The 20,533-nt window shown below is 39.7% G+C and overlaps 1 protein-coding gene across 2 annotated transcripts in view; it reads left to right on the top strand.

The window, feature by feature from the left end:
- PRKG1 (protein kinase cGMP-dependent 1) overlaps positions 1–20,533 on the top strand; it is a gene marked incomplete at both ends in the record, with an annotated part of 468,546 nt that overhangs the window by 434,985 nt on the left and 13,028 nt on the right. For both annotated transcript variants that reach the window (XM_084290587.1, XM_084290589.1), the window contains 3 exons: positions 11,518–11,657; positions 17,223–17,312; positions 19,789–19,930. In XM_084290587.1, coding sequence (XP_084146713.1) covers positions 11,518–11,657; positions 17,223–17,312; positions 19,789–19,930 — 372 coding nt within the window. The remainder of the gene's footprint in view (positions 1–11,517; positions 11,658–17,222; positions 17,313–19,788; positions 19,931–20,533) is intronic.

Below are 20,533 nucleotides of genomic sequence, written 5' to 3'. Positions count from 1 at the left end.
CTGGTGTGGCTTGTGTAAATACACTTTGGTGTTCCAGGCACCTCCGTGAATGCCGGCTGTTTTCAGCATTCATCCCATCAATGAATTCATATGGTAGTACATTTCCTTCATGCCAGACAGCCTGTTATTTAAGTAATTTTCAATTCTATGGAGATAACACGTGGAAATATCTTTTTGTCTTGGTTTTGTTCCTGTAATAGAAAGCTTATCTCCTGTGGTGAGAAGTCCTGGTTAGCACATGTGGGACCTTTTCTAAGCAGTTTTATTTTCCATATGTCAAGAGAAATTTCCAACAGATTTGCGTTGCTGTTGTACGTAGTTGGCCCAGATTTTTAATGGCTACTTAATGCCTCTTACAACGTGTCTTGTCCTTATGGCCGCTGTTCTGCTCCTTTATCCCCAGCTGGACTTTGTCTGCAGTCAGCTTTTATCCAGGCTACTGTCAGGGGGGCAGAGCAGCTGAGCTGTCCCATGCTGCTTGCCCTGGGGACCAGCTCTGCCACTGAACAGGAGCAGCATTTCACGTCAGGCAGAAACTGCATCGCGTCCTTGCATGTCAGTCAAAACACGGTTTGAAAGTAGGCAATAAGGAGTTTTTCCATGTGCTATCCATGGAAAAGAATCATTGTAGGGCTGCTTCTAAACACTGGCAGTGAAGTTTCGATAGCAGGATCATCAAAACAAGTGACCCTATGATGGAGCAAACAGAGGCATTTGTGTGCGTACAGCAGGAGCTGTGTGACGCTCACTGTTTAAAAAAAAAAAAACAAACAGGTGGGTTCGAGAGCCCATAGTCTGCCCAGGGCCGGCTGGTGCCACATTCCTAGGGCAACCCTTCTGCATTTTGGAGAGTTGCCAAGGTAGTGCAAGCAGCTCTGGGACATCTCTTCCTGTGCCTCTCATCCAGCTCATGGACACGTCTCTTAGCGTGGGAGAAGGGAAATAATAGGACTGGACTTCTTGTGTTTAATAGCATAGATTAAAAGATGCATCCACTATTTTTTGCTGCTTAGCTTGTCAGGACTGTGTCAGCTGAGCCTCTTCTGTGTTGGGATCTGGGTGCCTCAGTAACACATTACAACAGTGAATGAATCTATCGTCTTGGGTTTGTGTCCTACAAAGCACTACTTTGCAAAGAACAGACATGTAGGTCAGGTGTTCTCAGCCTTCATAAATCATCTCTCCTGAATTTATTGCTTTTGTCTTTGTTCTTTAATTTCCTTTTAATTTAAGTCATATGTTTCTAATCGTCTGCCCCAGGTCACGTGTTCCAGATTTAAATCAAGATTATTTTAGACAGCTCTGAAATAAATGTATCAGAGTATCTGAACATACAAGGTTAGAGTCATTATTGCTATGAATCAGTTCATGTAGATGATGGCTGAGTACAGGTAGACTAAAAATCAGGTCCAGGCCTGAATGCATGCCTTGGTTATACTGACATGCAGTTATCACTTCGAACAATCACTCAGAGAAGGGAGAAGGAGATTTTAAATCTCTCCTGTTATTGTAAAATTGCAAAAATAACATGTTTCCCCCACACACCATCCACCCCACACCATTGAGGCTTGGTTTCAGCTACATATTTCTCGCTTCTCGGGAAAATATGCTGGCAAAACCTACAGACTTATACTACCTCTGCACGTAGGCGAGCTTGGAGGGAGCTGTGCCTTCTGTGCTGCTTTGGTAACACATGGTTTGGGGATCCTGAGAGCAACAGTATGAACAGGCAGATTAAGGACAGGCCCAACTTTTAGCCCTGACTTGACAAAACATTTAATCATATGTTTCAATGTTTGGCAGCTTTGAGGAAGTCAGTGGCACTTAAAGCACATATTTCAACCATATGTTCATTATATCTTGGGCTGGAAGGGACCTAAAGAGATCGAACACCATTGCCCCACAGCAGAATCAAATACACCTAACCACTTCTGACCACTTTTCCCTGATTTGTCATTGAAAGTCTGCAGGACAGAAGGCTCCCGAGGCACTTTATTCCAGTGCCTACCGTTCCTCGCTGCAAGAAAAGTTTTCCTGATATATAACACCTCCTAGCCTGTCATTTGTTGTTCTCGTTTCAAGTGGACTTGGGGGCACTTTCTTCCCTTCTCATGCAGTAGAGTTGTATATATTTGAAGACCATTATCACATAAACCTGAAATACTCCCCATTAGAAAAAACAAATATTCTTCTTGAGAGCTTGACATGCAATTCGTGATTTCCGTGTCAGTGGTCATTATGTTTTCTCAGTTCCCAGTTGGTTCTCCCCTCTTTTAGCAGTGTCCCATACTAGGTACGTTAGTCCAACCTGTACCTTCCCATGGTCAGGTAGAGCAGGACAAGTGCAGCTATGTGCCTTTGCCGTCACTGAATTGTGTCCCTTTTATTTCAAGCCATTACTTCAATTTGTAAAAATCAAATTTAATTCCCTTGCTCTTCTCAGAAGCATTCATAGCCCTTTCTATCTCAATTTTAGTATGTGCAAAGTTAATAATATTCTTCCTGTTTCATTATCCAAACCATTAATAAAAGTATGTAATGGTGATATATACTAGACAGACCCCCTTGAAGTCCTCCTTGTAACCTCCTTTCGGCTTGATGATGGCCACTAAAAACTCCTTTAGAATATGGAGATTAATCAGGACATACACATAAAAACTGAGTTTCTGCCACATTTTACTGGGACTATACAAGACCTTTTAAAATGGGTAGTATGGCATTTTTCATTTTTATTTATGTTTTAAGAAAAATCTGGCCACAGATGATGAAGTGCAATCAAATTTGTTATAGCCTTTTTTTTGTAAATAAAAACATTAGTGAAGTAGTTAGATGGCAAGGCAAAAAATCCTGTAATTGTCTTCCGATAGAGTGACAGATGCATAACTCAGACATTTATCAGTGGAAATTTCCAATTGCATAGCTATCATTTTATTCCAGCTATTACGAAGCTTTTCAAGATCAGTCTTCTCTTAAAAATCTTTGAAACGTTTTTTTCTTATTTTTAATTGTTAAGAATCCTTTCGTCTCCATCTTTCTGAAAGATAGTGTACTTTGGATACAGTCAATACAAGAAAATTGGTTTTAGTGAAGGATTGGAAGATCAGGTAGGTACCTGAGTAAATCCCACATTCAGACAATAATGAAACTACAGCTGTGGAGCTGAGCAAAATACTATTTATGAAGGTTTGGTCTGTGTTTTGTTTTGTTTTGTTTTGTTTTGTTTTGTTTTGTGTGTGTGTGGTTTTTGTTTGTTTGTTTTTGTTTGTTTTCTTCTGCCCTTCTTGACTATATGCAGGATGCTTGATTTGAAACATTTGAGTGATACTGTCAGATAGGGCATTTTTCTTTATTTTTCCTTTGATTTTTAATTCTCGATGGAATTGAATACATCTTTGGCAGGTGTTACTTTGTAGATTGAGATATATTCTTGGGACTTGCCTGCTAATGGAAAGGATGTTGTCATGGTTTGGAAAGATGAGACACCATTTGTAGCACATCAAATATTGTTGGAGTCCTGATCAGGATATGAGCTGTCAAGCTGGAGGCTTGGGCTCATGTTGGAGGTAGGAGTAAGATGTAAAAATAGGTGCTGTATTATGAACAAAGACAAACTCAGGAGTGGGGCTGGGGTTGGAGGTTTGAGACTTTATGTCCATCTTATATTTTCAGGAAACCACAGTAGTGAGTTTTTCCATTTGGTTTAACATATTTTAACTATATAACCCTTCTTCTGGTATTTACTTTTTATTGGAATGATTTTATGCATGAAACAGTTTACATTCCTCACTGGTTTTTAGCCTTTTCCTTCTAGACATTTTTGAAAAAAATATTTACCTCTGAGGTTTAGAGAAAGGTGTGAATTTTAATGCATTTCCCAATGTCCGTGCTTATAAAAAACTTACTTGTTCATGCTGTCAAGCATTGAATAGCAATTTTCAGTACAGGGATCAAAACGTAGAATTATGTATTTTTTGCAAAAGTCAGAATTTGATTAAGTAACTTAAATTATTAAATATCTGAGGTTTTCTCAGGAACTTGAATTTTTACTACATATTTATGTGTACTCATAGAGTGTAATTCTGCAATGTATTTTCCAACGGAGTCCCATAGCACTCTGATTGTGCTGTGTGATAGGATATGATATTTGGTGCTTCCCCAACCAAATGAATCTAGACTTTTTTCAAAGAAAATGAGGACAGCACAGACAGTTTCCACTCTAATGCCCATTTATAATTCATTCTTGGATTCAGCCTTCACAATTTCAGCCTACAGTATATCCCAGAAACTTATTTATTATTATTATTATTTTATTTCATCTTAAGATCTTTTTTTTTAGTCTCGACCCAGTCTCATCCAGCCTGATCGCTACCCCTATTCACACGTGGGCCCCATAAGCTGCATTCCTCCTCTTCTCCCAACAGCCTTGAGCAAAAACTTGTTCGTGTGATGTTGAGCATGAGGTGGAAAGGATGGAGTAAGAACCACTGGGTAGTTTGCTTGTTATGATTTGGAGATGCAAGCTACAATTTCTCTCTAAGCCTTAGGTGAGGAGAGCAGCTGAATCTGGCCTTACGGAGATGAGCAAAGTATCTTTAAAACCTTAATGGAGACATCTGAAATACTTTGAGGAATAAATATGAGCAAGATATCTCCCCCCTTGCCTAATAGAAACAAATGCTGGCAAAAAAAAAGCAAGTTGTAAGGCAACAAATATCATTCTGGGGAAGTCTGTTTCATCCTGGGAGAACAGAAGTATATTTAGTACTAAAAACATGCTGTACTCTTTTGCTGGGGGGAAATGCCGCTGCTTTGTTCGTGCAGCAGTTCAGCTGTTGGGATTAGGAGATCTCAGCTTGCCTTCTCGTTAGCCTGCCTGCAGCCCAAGTGCTGCGCTCAGCAACAGCTGCTGCTATTTTTGTTGCTTCAAATGCATCTAGTTGGGAAGCCGTGGAAAATAAAGGACCCTGTGCATACCCGGCAAGCAAAAGCATTTGCACTTCAGTTCCCAAGCGCTGCATTGAGTCAGTTGTTATTTAACATGATACAAAGATATTCATGTTTCATGATAGCCCTGATTTCTCCATTATTTCCAAATAAAGCACACATAAGTCAGCTAGCAGAAGCCCTTTAGGAAGGTGTTTAAACTACCATCGTTGTTGTTATATAGGTATCACCATGCCCACAGTGGGTGATCAGCAGGAGACATTAGCAACAAGAAACCTGCCTGTCAGCAGTGTATACAAGATTTCAAGAAAAGGTTCTGGCCAGCTCCTAAAGGATCACTATTGCAGAGCATTTAGGAAAAAGCCACATCTCCAGAGTAAAATAAATGTTTTTTACTTGCACAAACTCTGCTCACTGTGTGTTCTCATTTAGTTAGGAGCGAGGCCAGCTACCCTGAGGATTAGTAGAATACTCTGAAGCTTATGAGCAAATTTTTGTGAGTATAGTGTCCAGAAGCTGCAAGAATTCATGTTCAAATATGCTTGTTCCATCAGAAGAAATCTGGGCATTTTTCAGTGGCAAATGCCATTCAAATTGTAATCTCTATTTTAGCTGCCAAAATGTAGGAAGGATAAACTATAAATACGAAATGTGTTCAGGCCATGCCCGTGGGTCTGTTGCTCTTTCATGTCTTTCATGGCTTTAAGGGTCTGCAAAGAGTATCACAGAGGAACATATTATCTGGGGCAGCTTTTTAGAGAAAATGCACAATCACAATTGCACAACAAATGCACAATTTTGTCTTATAAATATCCATCCCCCCCAAAAAAAGAAATAAAATAAAATAAAATAAAAATGAAAAAGCACTAAGGTAAAAAACATTTTTATTTGTATGTGAATGATAGCTGTGTTAACAGAGCAGACTTTGAACGCACTGTGTGTTTTGGAAGTTGCAGGAGTTTGTACATCATAAAGCAAAGCAACATTTTTGAAGTGGTTGCAACATTTTTCTATAAGCACAGAGAGTGCAGGAGAAGCCAGCTAAGGTCTAAGGAAACAAGGACTCAGAATAGGAAGAGAGAAGGGACTTCTCTTGTCCTTGTCATTCCTCTCGCTCTCTATCTCCTTCTCCACTACTTTTACTGTCCTCTTCTCCCCTGTGGTTGCATCTTGTCCTAATCTTGTAGCATTCCTCTTCTACTGAACTCACCACCAAGGCATCTTTACCCACCTCATAATGGATTTTTTAAAGTTTCTTTACTGAAGCAGCATTATTTTCTGAATGCTGAGAAGTTAAATGTAGTCCTGTGAATGTAAATTATTAACAGCAAAATTAAGCCTGTCTTCCTGACTGTTCCTCATGTCTGTTGAATGTATTTGCAAATAGCGACCTATCTGTTTGGGTTCACTCAGGGGTGGCTTTGTCTTGATGACACAGGCTGCCAAAAAAGTACATGCTACCTGGGTATGGGGCATCATGCTGAAGCACAGACAAAGAGGAGAGGATGAGGTGATGACTCTGTGTGGATGTGCTCCCCAGGTGGCACGTGGCTGCCACCGTTAACCTCACGTAGTTATAAACAAGGTTTCTGCTGTTATTTTTGTCACTGGGATGCAGCTCATTTCCTGGGTAACAATCCTGCAGAATGACCTGATGTAAAGCATTTTACTTCTCTTAGTACTGGTTTCGTATGTCACAATTTAGGGTGGTATTTGGGCTTTATTTCACCACACTCCCGACTGATTTTCTTTTACCTTTTGACAAGAAAATATATTATTGTTCCACAAATGAAAAGGATTAGACCCTCCTACAGAGTGTCATTTCTAACAGAGGTCAAGAGCTTACACAGATTGACCAGGAGGGAGCCCAACCAGGATGGAGCCTGATCAGTGGCACCTATAGGTTTATCAGGATTCACTTTTTGGAGGATTTTTGCACTGACAAAGATTGTATAGGCCTGTAGTCTGCTATTGGTGGAGGTTTGCTGTTCAGCCTGCTTTGAATTCAGTTTAGCCCGTGCAAGCGAGAGGCAGAACTGCAAACATGGACCATGTGCCGGAACACAATGAGATGGCTGCATAATGGAAAGCTGAAGCGTATGTTTGACAGCAGGGAGAAGGGGAAGTATAACGCTGTACTCAGTGTTATAAATTTAATTTGTAGTTTTTTCCTTGCCAGTGGGCCTTTCAGTAAAATATGCAGCGTTATTATTTTCAGTGAATATGGACATTTACACTGGCCATGTTGCTTGCTCTTACTCTCAGTGCTCTGCATCTCCAAAAGAGATAATTTTGCACTGGTAAAAGGGTAATGACTATGTAAGGACAAAGTGAGGAGAGTAATTAGAAAAGAAGGAGGGAAGGGACTGGAAATGCTTTTTACTTGCAAAAAAATGAGAGAGATGGAGGCTGCTGGTTACCCTGTGTCAATCCTCTTGGAGAAAAATGATTGAAACCCAAGGCTCCAGCACGTCTCCACCAAATCAATAGTCCTGGGGCCTTTGAAATTTAAGATGTTGCTTCAAGTTATGTCAAAGCTGATCTCCTGGGCTGTATAGCAAAGATGGCTCCTTTGCAAACTGCCTGCCTTTTTCATTTCTCTAAAGCATTTAGGATATTTTTGTGGTGGGTTTGTTCGGAAGGCTGAGCTTCCTGCCCAGCATATCCACCTCCCTCTGAGCTGAGAGACAAAATCTTTGTGGTTTTGTGGCATCACGTGCTTTTTTTTTTTTCATTATATTTGGAGGACAGCCCATTCTCAGCATCCTAACATTAATCCTGAATTTTAAAGTAAAAAGTGTAGGTGACTCTTGGATATTTTTTTTCAACTGTAGTAATTAGATTGGAATTAGACATGTTCTTTTTTTCTATAAACTACCATGAAGTTAACATTAAAAGTTACTGTTTATAGGAATAGTAGAAATGATCTGGAGACGGACAGCTTTACATCATAAAAAAATAGTCATCACAGTCCATCATTTGGCAGTTACAGCAGAAACTCCAAACCAACTAAGGCATGTTGGAGAAGGAGAAGTTTTCAGGATTCATCATCCAGGTGGACAACCAGCTCAGAGAAAAACATAGGAAAGAAAGTGATCCAAAATTTAAGCCTTAGATTTTGTACCTCAGCAGTATGTTTCAGTGCATCAGCACATTGAATGCAAGTTAATCCCCCCATGTTCTCAACTTCTTGCAAATCTTCTGCATTACGAAGCACATTAGGAAAGGGAATGGAAAATGTATATAAATTCTCCTGTGGCATAATGTCAAAGTCTTGCATTAGCTAATTGTAGCTACTTGTTTGTTCCATATTTAAACATTTGTGGCAGTGATAACATTATCAAACGCCAAACGAAAATGCTGCCTTTTTCTTCCTTATAGTAATTTCTTTTCCTGTACTTCTTTTGAAGGTGTACAGGTAAATATAGGAAAGCAGATTACCTCCTCAAAACCCAGGCATCCATGAAAAAATTATAATTTAAAAAAAAAAAAAAAAAAAAGGAGAAAGAAAGAGAAATAACTTTTCTAATGAAAGACACAAAAATTTGACAAGTAGGACAAGTAGTCAGAATACCCATTATCAAAATGTTATACCATAAGTGGACAAATTGGGATTTATACATATTTCACTTTATCCTATAATTTTGGAATTCAGTGATCTGAGACTCCACCCAGTTGTCATGTTTATTTTTAACACTGACATCTAGTAAAGATTAACGTTAGAAAGAGAAACACAGATTTGTGTTTCGACTAAGTTTAGAAGTGTTAAATATAATTTTATTGAACATGTGTCTTGTTCAAACTGACCGACTAGTTTTTAGGTTTGCTAGGAGATCTACTTTCTTGGCTCTCTTGTTCATTTATTTTTTGTTTCTGGACAATCTAACAATAAAACATACTAAAAGAAAACAAATGATCTGTAACATGTGATATGGCTTTGCAAAGACTTTTGAAATAATTTGCATGGCAGCTGATTACACTGCACTGGATGGGTGAGGCTCATGAGAGGTTCAGCAATCTGGTTTGCCATCCATAGGAGGAGGGACAAATTCTCCAGAATTACATTCTTAATCATACTAAAACTTACTTTTTGTTGTTGTTGTTGTTGTTTTCAAGATTTAGTAAATTTTGCTCACCCTAGGTTTTTCCTTACCTTCATCATTGCTTCATCCCCTGTGTCACCGCCTTAATCTCCCTTTTCCCCTGAAACACCCTGGTTTGATTTAGATTGAATAATGTCAAATAATTTAGTTCAAACAGTTGAATTAAAGTCCATATGCCGTTTATTTACTCAAAATGAAATAAAGTAAAAAAAAAAAAATAAAAAAAAAAGCTCTAACCCCAAACCAAACTCACTTTTATCACTTTCAGTCTGGAGTAAATACAGAATTTTGTTCTGCTTTGAGCTGTGGTCAAAACATGTAGCAGAGCAGCATTGTGCAGCTCCAGTTCAATAAATAACTTGGGAGCTCAATAAATAACCTCAGAGATGAGGAAAAATGTTTTTCTTTGTTTTATGTGGATTGTTTAGGTCTTTGTACCCTGTCTCCATGAAGATTAAATGGCGAGCACAGGCTTCATGCAAAGATAATAATTATGAGTCTCAGTGTGAGATGCAGAATTTTTTTCCTTTGGAAAAAGAAGTTTTATGTGAGATTGGAAATGCTTGTGGCTGCAGGGAAAACGAAAAGCCACCAATATGACGACAGAAACCCCAAGTGGTTTTAAAACAGGCAGATAAATACATGCATACATATGTACATGCATGCATATATGTCAGTATATGTACTTGAGCACACCAATATTGCACCAAGCAGTGATTGCAAACCTAGAATCAGATCGTGGAACAGGAAGGTACTTCTATGAAAGCAACAGCAAAATGATGGCAAAATTGAGATATCCACAGGTGTTTTGAGAAACATAAGAGCAATGAGGAAGTTCATTCCATCTTCAAATTTTCCTGGCTTTATTAAGTTCATTAGTCCTAAACCACGTTATAGAAATTACATATCACAAAGATCTACAGCTTCTGTTCTCTGGCAGGCAGAGACAAGATTTATGTTGGTGATGTGAGCTATTATGTCTGCATTTTGCGCCATTGTAGATGAAACCACTGAAACAGCATTAATAAAGAATTTATAATGAAAATATTAGGCCACAGAAGGTGGATTCTCCTTTATTAGTGTATATTTCTTAATCACTTCTAGTTGTGTTGCGAATCTGTTTGATGTGTCTCTTTGCCATCTGAGAATCAGCTTTTTGGATCTGATCTCCTTAAGCTGTAGGCGCCTTGGTGTACACCTGGGAACCAGTCTGATTTCTGACAAAGACTGGATGCTGTAGATGCCATCCCTCCTTGTATTTTCCCTGTAACCTGAACCATTACCACACAAATACAGAGGAAACTGTGCAATGCTATGGTTGTAGGGACAGCCTGGGAGAACTTTTGAAGATGTCACATCTCATATTTCTGTTATTAAAAAATATAAGGATAGATATTATATTAAATAAAATGCCATTGCATGAATGTTGTCTCCTAACTTAAAAGGCAAGCTGAATTCCTGATGGAGCTCATGACAAACAAGATGTTGTCTGCTGGCTGAGGCCAAATTCCTGCAAGAAAACCAAAATAGAAGTCACCAAGTGGCACCTCCTACTGTAAGCGTAATGTTTTTCCCAATCACTTAACTGGCAATATTATTATGAACAGCTAATGGAGGAATTTAGCAAACTAAGAGGCCTGGTAGGCCAGCGATGAGGCTGCTTTCTCATTTGGTGGTGACTAATAGGGGATGAGCAAGATGGAAAGGATAGTTCAGTTGTAGTTTTCTTTGGGATTTGTACCTGTTGCTTAGAGCTAGCTGGGAATGGTTCAGGGTTCAGAAGTTACCATGGTAACATTGGCAAGCAAGCAAACAACTCCCTTCAATCTCATCTCGGGAAATCAGGCTAAAAATAGGTTGCTGAGGCTTAAGGTTAAAAGTAAAGACGTGACAAAGCAGTGGTGTTAAAAAGCCAGCTCTTCTCATCCCTTAAAAACATCCAAGGATTGCATTTCCCTGCCAGAGGCGGTACATGTATTACTAGTTGTAGAAGGCTTTATGAATGTTGTACATTAGCTAGCAACATCTTCTGACTTGAAACTAATGCTGACAGTTGGGTTTTCCCTTCAACAATGAGTTTTGGAAATGGCTTTTCAATTTAATGGCATACCCTCATAGCAAACAGCAGTACCTGGTGTAGCCATGGGTTAAAATCTGCTTCATATTCTAATGAAGCTGATGGCTGAAGAGGTAAGAAGAGAACATAGATTTGGGGCAAAAGAAGAGTTTCCATTGGTGAAATGTTGGATTGTGCAGGAGGTGACCTGTGTGTGACTGCAGAAAGCATGTGGCGGGAATGCTCAGGTTCTACAACCAAGCTCTTGTTCAAGTGCATTGTGCTTTTCATGACAGAAACTTGTTTTTCAACTCTTCCGAAGGATAGGTGGTGAGCCCATGCAGTTAGGCTTTCACAGCTTAGTGAGGGGACACGCCTTGCTTCTAACCAGTGCATTTGTCTACTTTACCCAAGGTCCAGTTGAAAAGTGAAGAGTCAAAAACTTTTGCGATGAAAATCCTGAAGAAACGTCACATAGTGGACACGAGACAGCAGGAGCACATCCGCTCAGAGAAGCAGATCATGCAGAGCGCTCACTCGGACTTCATCGTGAGGTACTGTCCCTCTGTCCCACACACTGTCGTGATAGAGCAAAGGACAGCCAGTCTCAGCATTTGATAAAACCATATAGGTTTTATCCATGCATCACTAAAAAAACACTTCAGCCATATCTTCCCTGCAAGTGACTGCAAATACAGAATATAGAATAAGTTTTTTTTGTTTTGTTTTGTTTGTTTTTGTTTGTTTTCCCAGGAAAATATGAAATTATTCTGCCCATAGGGAATCGGGGAGTTCTTCCCAAGCCTGAACTAAATCCATGTCTTGACTGATTTGCTTGGTCCCTGCGCCATGCTAACACGGCTTTGTGGCTCCTGGAGCAAACACATTGCCATCCCAGATCATGGGCAGATTTGCTGATGCCAGCGCGTGATGCTCCACATAGACATACACACCATGATTTAGTGTTGCCCCTACTCAATAGGAATTTTCCTCTTTCTTCTGAATTTTCCATCTCACAAAAGGAAGTTAAAAGGCAGGGTTTCATCTTTGGAGATCACGTGCTGTTATGTGAATGACCAGTTGTATCCATTACATATATAAGGTATATTTTGTAGACTTGATTCATTGTCCCTTGACTCATCTTGAGCAAATGCACTGAAATTGTATGCTTCCTGAAACTTAAGCAGATGCAGTTCTTCAGGGAACAAAACCAGGTGTTAATCATTTTTGGTTTGACCCTAATATTGAAGTTTTCTGATGCTTCAAGTTTATGAGTATCTGTCTGCAGGAAGGAGAAACAGTCCTTTTATATGTTTTAGGTCAGGATCAGAGTGCAGGACCTCTGACAGGGTAATGCATTTCCCCAGTCTGGAGCTATCTAAAAGACAGCCCTCATGTCTAAGCCAAGGATGCTTCATCCCACCCCCAAAGAGATGGGCTGAAGCCCTTGGCTTTTGCTGGAAGAGATCAACCCCTCTCCCAAAAAGTGCTGGAGAGAGGTGTGCTAACTCAGGAGAGAAACCAAACCACTGTGACAAAATATAAGGGCAAGTGCATGGCGGGGATGGCAACCCATCATCTGCTAAGGGGGTATTTCCTTCACAGGCAGAACCACTGCGAGTGTTGGCCAAAAGCCTGGCTGATCCCTGGGATTCCCCAGGAGCCCAGGCTTCACCTGTGATTCATTGGTGACAACTGCATGCTGACATTGTACCCAGCTGCAGTTTCCTTCACACTGTAATACTTGATTCACAAACATGCCCCCATTACCTAGGCTAGAGCCAAATATACCTTGCAGGCTATTTTAGCCTATAGATCTATTTTCTGAAGCCTGAGCTGGCTTAGTATGTTGGTGTAAAGAAAGGTGAAACACAGAGCCAGCTGACCAGAGGGACATCTTAACACCATTTCCAGAATACCCACTCCTAAATAAAAAGCCTGAGCCTACAGACATTTGCTTATGGAGCCACTGATATTCATAGCTAATAAAAGAAATATACTGCAGTTCCTTATTTCTAAGTTTTTTGTTCTTTCAATAGGCAAGTGGGAAAAAAAAAGATGCAGTGGTCATAGGTCTAGGGCAGAATCACACAGAATTGTAGGGGTTGGAAGGGACCTTGAGAGATTGGGTCCGGCCCCTTTGCCAAAGCAGGTGCTTTGAATGGTGAGAAACAGTGATAAGATGAACTTTGAAGTGATCCCAGTCTTCTTCTTGTTCCAAAGTGAGCCCAAAATGGAAAAGGTGACAAGAAGACAGGATGAAGGAAGAACTTTTTCCAGTGCTTTATGGCCTGGCAGTTTCCATCAAAACTCAATTTTTGATTCAGTGCAGACTTCCCAGCACGCCAGTGTAGAGGACTTCAGTCAGGCTGAGTTATTTGCTGCTGTTATGTCTCGTTATATGTTCTTGTTTTTCTGTGTCTGTCCCTAGCTATAACATCACTATATATATTTATATGGTATTATATAATTATGTTGCACTATTACTTGCATACACATGTAAAATGATCTGTACACTATTGACAAAGCAGGCAGCTCAGATGTAGGGCCAAACTGAATCCCTTTTTTTCTTTCCATATCATGCAATATTTCCTGTCCTTTAGAGTAACAAGCCTTCCCTAAACACTTTTCATACCCCTTAGACATCCTGCACAGGAGAGGGACTTTCTAAGCCACAAAGCCCAACCTTTTCTTATTGCAGCTGCTGGAAACTAGAAAATGTTCACTGGCTTATCAAAGCCCATGCCCACTTTTCTCTCTCACTTCTCCTTTTGCATCTCCATGGGGATTTTGAGTTTTCTTCTACTTTCTGTCCTAAATTTATTCATAGCGTGTTTGTACCCTTTTTTGGGCCAGGCCTGTAGCTGAGATATTTTTTTTCTGGGTACTACAGGCAGAGATGTTACCATTTTGGTAGACAAATCGTGTTTTGAGCCTTTAGGTTAAAGGTAGGTTTAAAATGATCTTGAACCAAGGACAACCTCTGGGATAACAGAATGGGAAAGACAAAATTCCTGAAGAATAGAATTGTTTTCCTAATTCTTCATGAAACTGTTTGTGAAAAATCTTGGAAAAGTATTTCAGTTAGGTTTTCAAAATGCATTAAGCCAAGCAAAGAAAAAAAAAAAAAAGAAGCCAAATATCACTCAATAAAATTTACTCATAGATAAACTGACAACTTTACAGAACAAAATGCTATGTGTGGATTTGGTAAAGGAACAAGCAAGTGTTGAGCCACGGATGTTCTGCAGCAGATCTGTAAATATTTAGATGAGTAAGAAAATGAATAAAGGAATGAATTCCAATATTGTGACATTTCAGACTTATAACTGCTTGATCTACTGAAATACTGTGGTTTCATACTTCATGCTATACATCTCATGTATAAACTTTGCACTTCTGTTAAAGTTGATAAATAATATTTGATTGGCCAGATTTGATGCCCTTAAGGTGTTCTGGAAAGTAAGCTTTCAGCAGGGCTGCCTTAACAAGAGAAAGTAGTGCTTTATTTCAGCAGCATTTAAATTAACAGGCAATCAAAAATATTTAATTATTCATATTTGGGGTTCTTGAAGATGTAGGTTTTCTGTAAACTTTAATGTAGATGAAATTATGGTATTGTAGTATAAATTTTATTTTGTTCAACTAGCAAGAAATATGTTTTTTTTTTTTTTTTTGTAAATCCATAAATTTTAAACATATGAAATGGCCAATTAGTTTGTTCCAACTTTTCTGAGATGCATAACTGAGGTTTTAAATGTCAACATAGGTAATATTGTAGTAAGGGAAGCTCTAAAGCACAAGTCTGTTTTTTTCCATTAAATTTCATTGTGGCCACATATAGTACATTTTAGCTACAGAATATTTCACAGGTAGATAAGCACTGAGCTTTTTTTTCTGTGATTTTTTTTTTTTGTAATCTTATGACCTCTAATGCATGTGAAAGCAAGGAAAAGTAAGATTGATTCAGACAGCAGTAACAGACCCTGTCCTAGCTTCAGCAGGACAATCAGCAAGTACCCAATGTCCTGCCTGCATCACAGCTGCAGTTGCTGGAATTTTTTCTGTTAAACATGCTAAAAATGTATCAGGTAGCTGCTGCTAAACCGTGTGCTGTGCTATGCAAACACACACAGGAAACAAATTCTGTCTAGCATCATAGTGTGAAGGCATACCAAACCCACGTTTTGCCCTGTACCTTAATATTAACAAAATGCCTGCAAAATGAACCAAATCCTGCCTTTTTAATTATTTTTTTAACCCCCTGATCCATCACACGGCCTAGTCTTAAGGTGCCTGATGGGTTTCCTTTCCCTGACAAGCAAATCCCTTCCCCACCCTTCTTCTCCTGTCTTCCTGCAAGAGATACTGCTGCCCACCTCAGAGCTTTGGGGGGAAAAATTGGTTCAATATTAAAATCAAATAAAGTAGCTGACACTGAATTCCCTATGTTTATGTCTATAGTTTTATAATTGCACTTGTTTAATATATCACTCTGAGAAGGAATATGGGTTCATAAATCCTGGCCCATCTATCGCTTTAGACAAATTTTCCTCCACATTCAGCCCCTAGGATGAAGAGGAAGGGTGCTTTTAGATACCTAAATGTCAGCAGGTTCTCTTTAAACTTGACTAAATCAGTAGTTTTAAATTCTGAAATTAATCACAAATTGGGCAGCACTTCCTTGAAATGGAAGAAGAAATACAGCAGATCTACAGCTGTATCTGTAGCACGAAGAATAAGATGATACAGACATTGTTAAAATTGTAGGAAAACTTCTTTTTTTTTCAAGCAAATCTGGAAAGCCAAGTGTCAGGTTATGCCATTAGAAGTGTCAGACTTTATATTTAATACTCAGAGCTATTGTAATTGCTTCTTTTGCTCTGATACACTTCATTAATTGAGTGAAATCCAGATGGCAACTGGTCACAAGCAGTGTTCACCAGGGATCAGCATTGGGCCCATCCTCTTTAATATCTTTACTGATGACTTGGATGCGGGAATTAAGTGCACCCTCAATAAGTTGGCAGATGACACCAAGTTGGGAGGAAGTGTCGATCTGCCACAAGGTAGGGAGGCCCTGCAGAGGGACGTGGACAGGATGGGTTGATGGGCAGAGGCCAATGGGATGATGTTCAACATGGCTCAGTGCTGGTTCCTGCACTTTGGCCACAACAACCCCATGCAGTGCTACAAGCTTGGGGCAGGGTGGTTGGAAAGCTGTGCAGAGGAAAAGGACCTGGGAGTGTTGGTCGATGCTCGCCTGAACATGAGCCAGTAGTGTGCCCAGGTGGCCAAGAAGGCCAACGGCATCCTGGCTTGTACCAGGAATAGTGCAGCCAGCAGGACCAGGGAGGTGATCATCTTCCTGTACTCTGCTCTGGTGAGGCCACACCTCAAGTGCTGTGTTCAGCTTTGGGCCCCTCACTGCAAGGACATCGAGGCCCTGGAGCATGTCCAGAGAAGGGCTGTGAGCTGGTGAAGGGCCTGGCCCACAAATCCTGTGAGGAACAGCTGAGGGAACTGTCAGTGTTTGGTCTGGAGAAGAGGAGACTCAAGAGAGACCTCATTGCTCTCTGCAGCTACCTGCAAGGGAGGTGTGGGGAGCTGGGTGTCAGCTTCTTCTCACAGGTAACTCATGATAGGACTAGAAGGAATGGCCTCAAGTTGTACCAGGGGAGGCTCAAGTTGGAAATGAGGAGAGACATTCCTTCTCAGAGAGAGTGATTAGGCATTGGGATGGGTTGCCCAGGAGGGTGGTGGAGTCACTGTCCCTTGGGGTGTTTAAGGAAAGGTTGGACATGGTGCTTAGGGATATGGTTTAGTGGCTGACATTGGTGGTAGGGGGATGGTTGGAGCAGATGATCTTGGAGGTATTTTCCAACCTTCATGATTCTGTGATTCTACAACTCAAATTCCCATCTTTTTCTGCTGAATTATTTCCCATGAGATACAAAGGACTGATGAGAGATTGAAATGATCTCCATAAATTCAGCACTAGCTCTGTAAGATCCTCCCAGTCTTGTGGGATGAAGCACATGGTCTATGAGAAGTGGGAACAATTGGCACCTTGACTTTTACTGTCAATGTTATATTATTTTCTTGTTTTCCGATGCTAGGCTCTACAGGACATTCAAGGACAGCAAGTACCTGTACATGCTGATGGAAGCTTGTCTAGGTGGAGAGCTGTGGACAATTCTCAGGGACAGGTGAGTATTAAAAAGTTACTGTCATAAAAAGTTGAATATTTTTTAATGTGCCTTCAGATAACCAAGGGTCTTTATCTTTCATTTGCAAAACCTGTCTTACTATGTTATGTTTAATTTAAGATCCCCAGAAGATAAGGAAATAATACAATATTTCTGTTCCCATGCAGTTGACTAGAGACAAAGGGAATCCAATTATAACCGAGAATACCCTTAGGACTGATTTAGGTTATCTCCAACATGTACAAGGCTTTATATAAATGGAGACTTAGCTCAGGCTACCTTCTCATGACATCTCTACAAACCTGGAAAAGATACAGAAAGTAGTGGTGGTAATGATGATAATCATGTGATAAACTGTATTCATGATAAGTGTCTTCATCTCTGAAGCGTATTGTGTTCATACCAGAAGTACTCCATACCCCTGAATAGTTGATGGTACATTTTAATGTCAGCCTTTTCTGATCACAGAGATGGCAGCTACATCCTAGGTGCCCATGCTACTGATCCTCATGTTTGGGAGCCTGTCTGGAAGTTCAGGCCCTTGATAGGAAAATGGGGGATTGTCGTAAGGGTGTCAGAGACTTTGGGCACCATGTATGAAGGCCAACAGTGACCCTGCAGGGTGCAACCAGGGGTTGCAGTAGGTGCAGTGGTGATTTCACTCTCACTGTAGTCTTGCAAGAAATGGTTGAGAGATACAGTCCTTCCAGCACAGCACCTTTATGCATTACTGACATGGCCTTAACTTTGGACTTTAAAAAAATAATGGCATTAATCAGATACCACATTTGTGAATAAAATCAATGGGAAAGTGCAATTTAGAAATAAAAAATGCAAAGTCCGTCAAAGCCTTTTGAAAAATCAGTATTTCCCATCCTGTCAAAAGACCTGCATTTTTCATTTCAGTGTATGAAATTCTGCCCCCCCGACTATGAATAGCAGCCTCCACATCTGTCACAGAGACATTGCAATAAGTCATAAACCATAATGAACCATATCTATTAACATTTCTTAATGCTTACGAAGAAGTCAGGTATAATAGCAATGAAGACCAGAGGAAATCTCAGGAGGAAACCAGTAATTCTGTGCGGGGGTTGGGTCCAGCTTTATTAAGGGCCATTCATCAACGTGGGACACAGGATCGTGCATTGAATCCATAGCTTAGCATTATGTGATTGGGGCACAGAAGTGCCATGGAAAAAATAGTCTGAAAGCATGTAATTAAATACCGCATCGTAATGCACAGGCAAATGTGGTCCTGGTATTTCCTGTCTTTGGAGGATTTGACCTTGCAGTGTTTTGTTTTTGTTTTTTGTGTGTAAGCAGGAGGCAGGTGGAATGTGGGTTGTGTGGGTGTACATGGTACATACACATAACACAATGGCGGGGCAGGGAAGTGTGCGAGCAATCGCATATAAATACGCAATAGAATCATAATTGAAACATGATTTAATTAAATTTGGAAAGTGAAAGAAATGCATTGGAAAGATTGATCAAAAAACATGTATAAAATTACTTTTAATTAATTATCCATACTGAATTTTTATAATTCTTCCTTCTCCTAAAACCATGCCTTCTCTGTATCATTAAAAGGAGAAGAGTAGCAAAGTTAGCAGGTGCTAGAAGGTATCCTTCATCTTTGTCAGAGCCTGATAATTCCATCTTCAATTCTCTCAGCTTTAAATTGTGGTTCTGCTGCCACCTAGCTTAGATGTGCTTCTGAGCTCTACTCCAGCCACAAGCTCAAGGCAGGCAGCGGAATATACTTTGCTTCTGAAAACTGCTTGCAAACTTGTACTCAAATGAGGATCAAAAAGCACACAACGCTGAATTTACGATTAACACTTCAAGTCCCAGCAAATGCATTTTTTCTGTCTTTTGTCGCGTATGAACATGAGTATGGGAGTTCTTAATCTTCACAGTTCAAAATTCTTTCAGCACCTAAAAGTCAAAGATTATAATAAAGAAATCACCTTTTACATAGAAGGCACTTACTTATAAATTTAAATTCTAAAATATGTAAATACAAAATAAAAATTACAGTATTTTAGATTCAAATGTTTGATATGAATGTCAATTGAAGGCCAAGAAGCTAACCTAAAAAATAGAAATATATGTAAATTTATGTAAAAAGGTCAGTTCAGCAGCAGTCATTTTCCAGGTATTGGGTGATTCTACTGGACCGTATGGATATTGATATATTGGATATCTTATATGGATATAAGATGAAGTCCAGAAAGGGAAGAGATTGGATTGGCCTACAATACGGTTTTAGGCTGTTAAGAAAAAGAAATTGTAAATATAAAGAATTGCTCTAGGTAGAATAAATATAGGTTAACTACAGCAAGAATAGCTCACCTCTTGCAAAAATCAAGCCCTTACTTTATATCCATGATGGTGATAATGACCTGTAGAAACAGCTCAGTCCTGTACCCAGAAATCACTTTATCATCTTTCTCTTTCTTGTTTTACACAGAGGTTCATTTGAGGATTCAACAACCAGGTTTTATACGGCATGCGTAGTCGAAGCTTTTGCATATTTGCATTCCAAAGGAATAATTTATAGGGACCTCAAGCCAGAAAACCTCATTCTGGATCATCGAGGTTATGCCAAACTGGTAAGTGCCTGCCATGTCTGGTTTTGCCAAATAAATAAATAAATAAATAAAAGACACCATTCCTGTCTTCTAGTACTGGACAACTAGTGTTATGGGTAGAGAAGATGGAATTAACCATAGAGGGTCAGAAAAAAAGTCCACCCAACCCAAGGTCCAGTCTCTGATGGTGGCCATCAGTAAATATTGAGATACGATCAGGGCCAGAATATCGTCACTCATCACTGGGATGTTTTCCCAACCTCCAGCAGAGTGAGGCTGTAGCTGAGCTGGAAAACGCTAATTCTGCTACTGAAAGACAAAAAGATACCGTTAGGAGACAGAGAGGACTTACATTGTGAGCTTTATAGGTGTCAGGTGGCATTTTTTTGCAGACTGTTGTTTCTGAATAAGTTCCTTTGTATAAGCAAAAAAAAACCACATTATTCTTAATGGAAATGTTAACCATGACCTTGTCATGGCACAAGATTATTATTTTTAATTGCTCTGGATCATCAGACTGTTGCTGAACTGTAGCTGACTCAGCTTCTTGCTTTAGAAAGGGGATTGAAATTTGGTTTGTCTTTACTTTTGATAGCATTATAATGTCTGCAGGCTATAACTTTT

Source organism: Netta rufina (genome assembly GCF_964035555.1).
Source record: "Netta rufina genome assembly, chromosome: 7".
Taxonomy (NCBI): domain Eukaryota; kingdom Metazoa; phylum Chordata; class Aves; order Anseriformes; family Anatidae; genus Netta; species Netta rufina.
The sequence above is the reverse complement of the archived record's forward strand: the minus strand, read 5'-3'. Positions and strand labels throughout refer to the sequence as shown.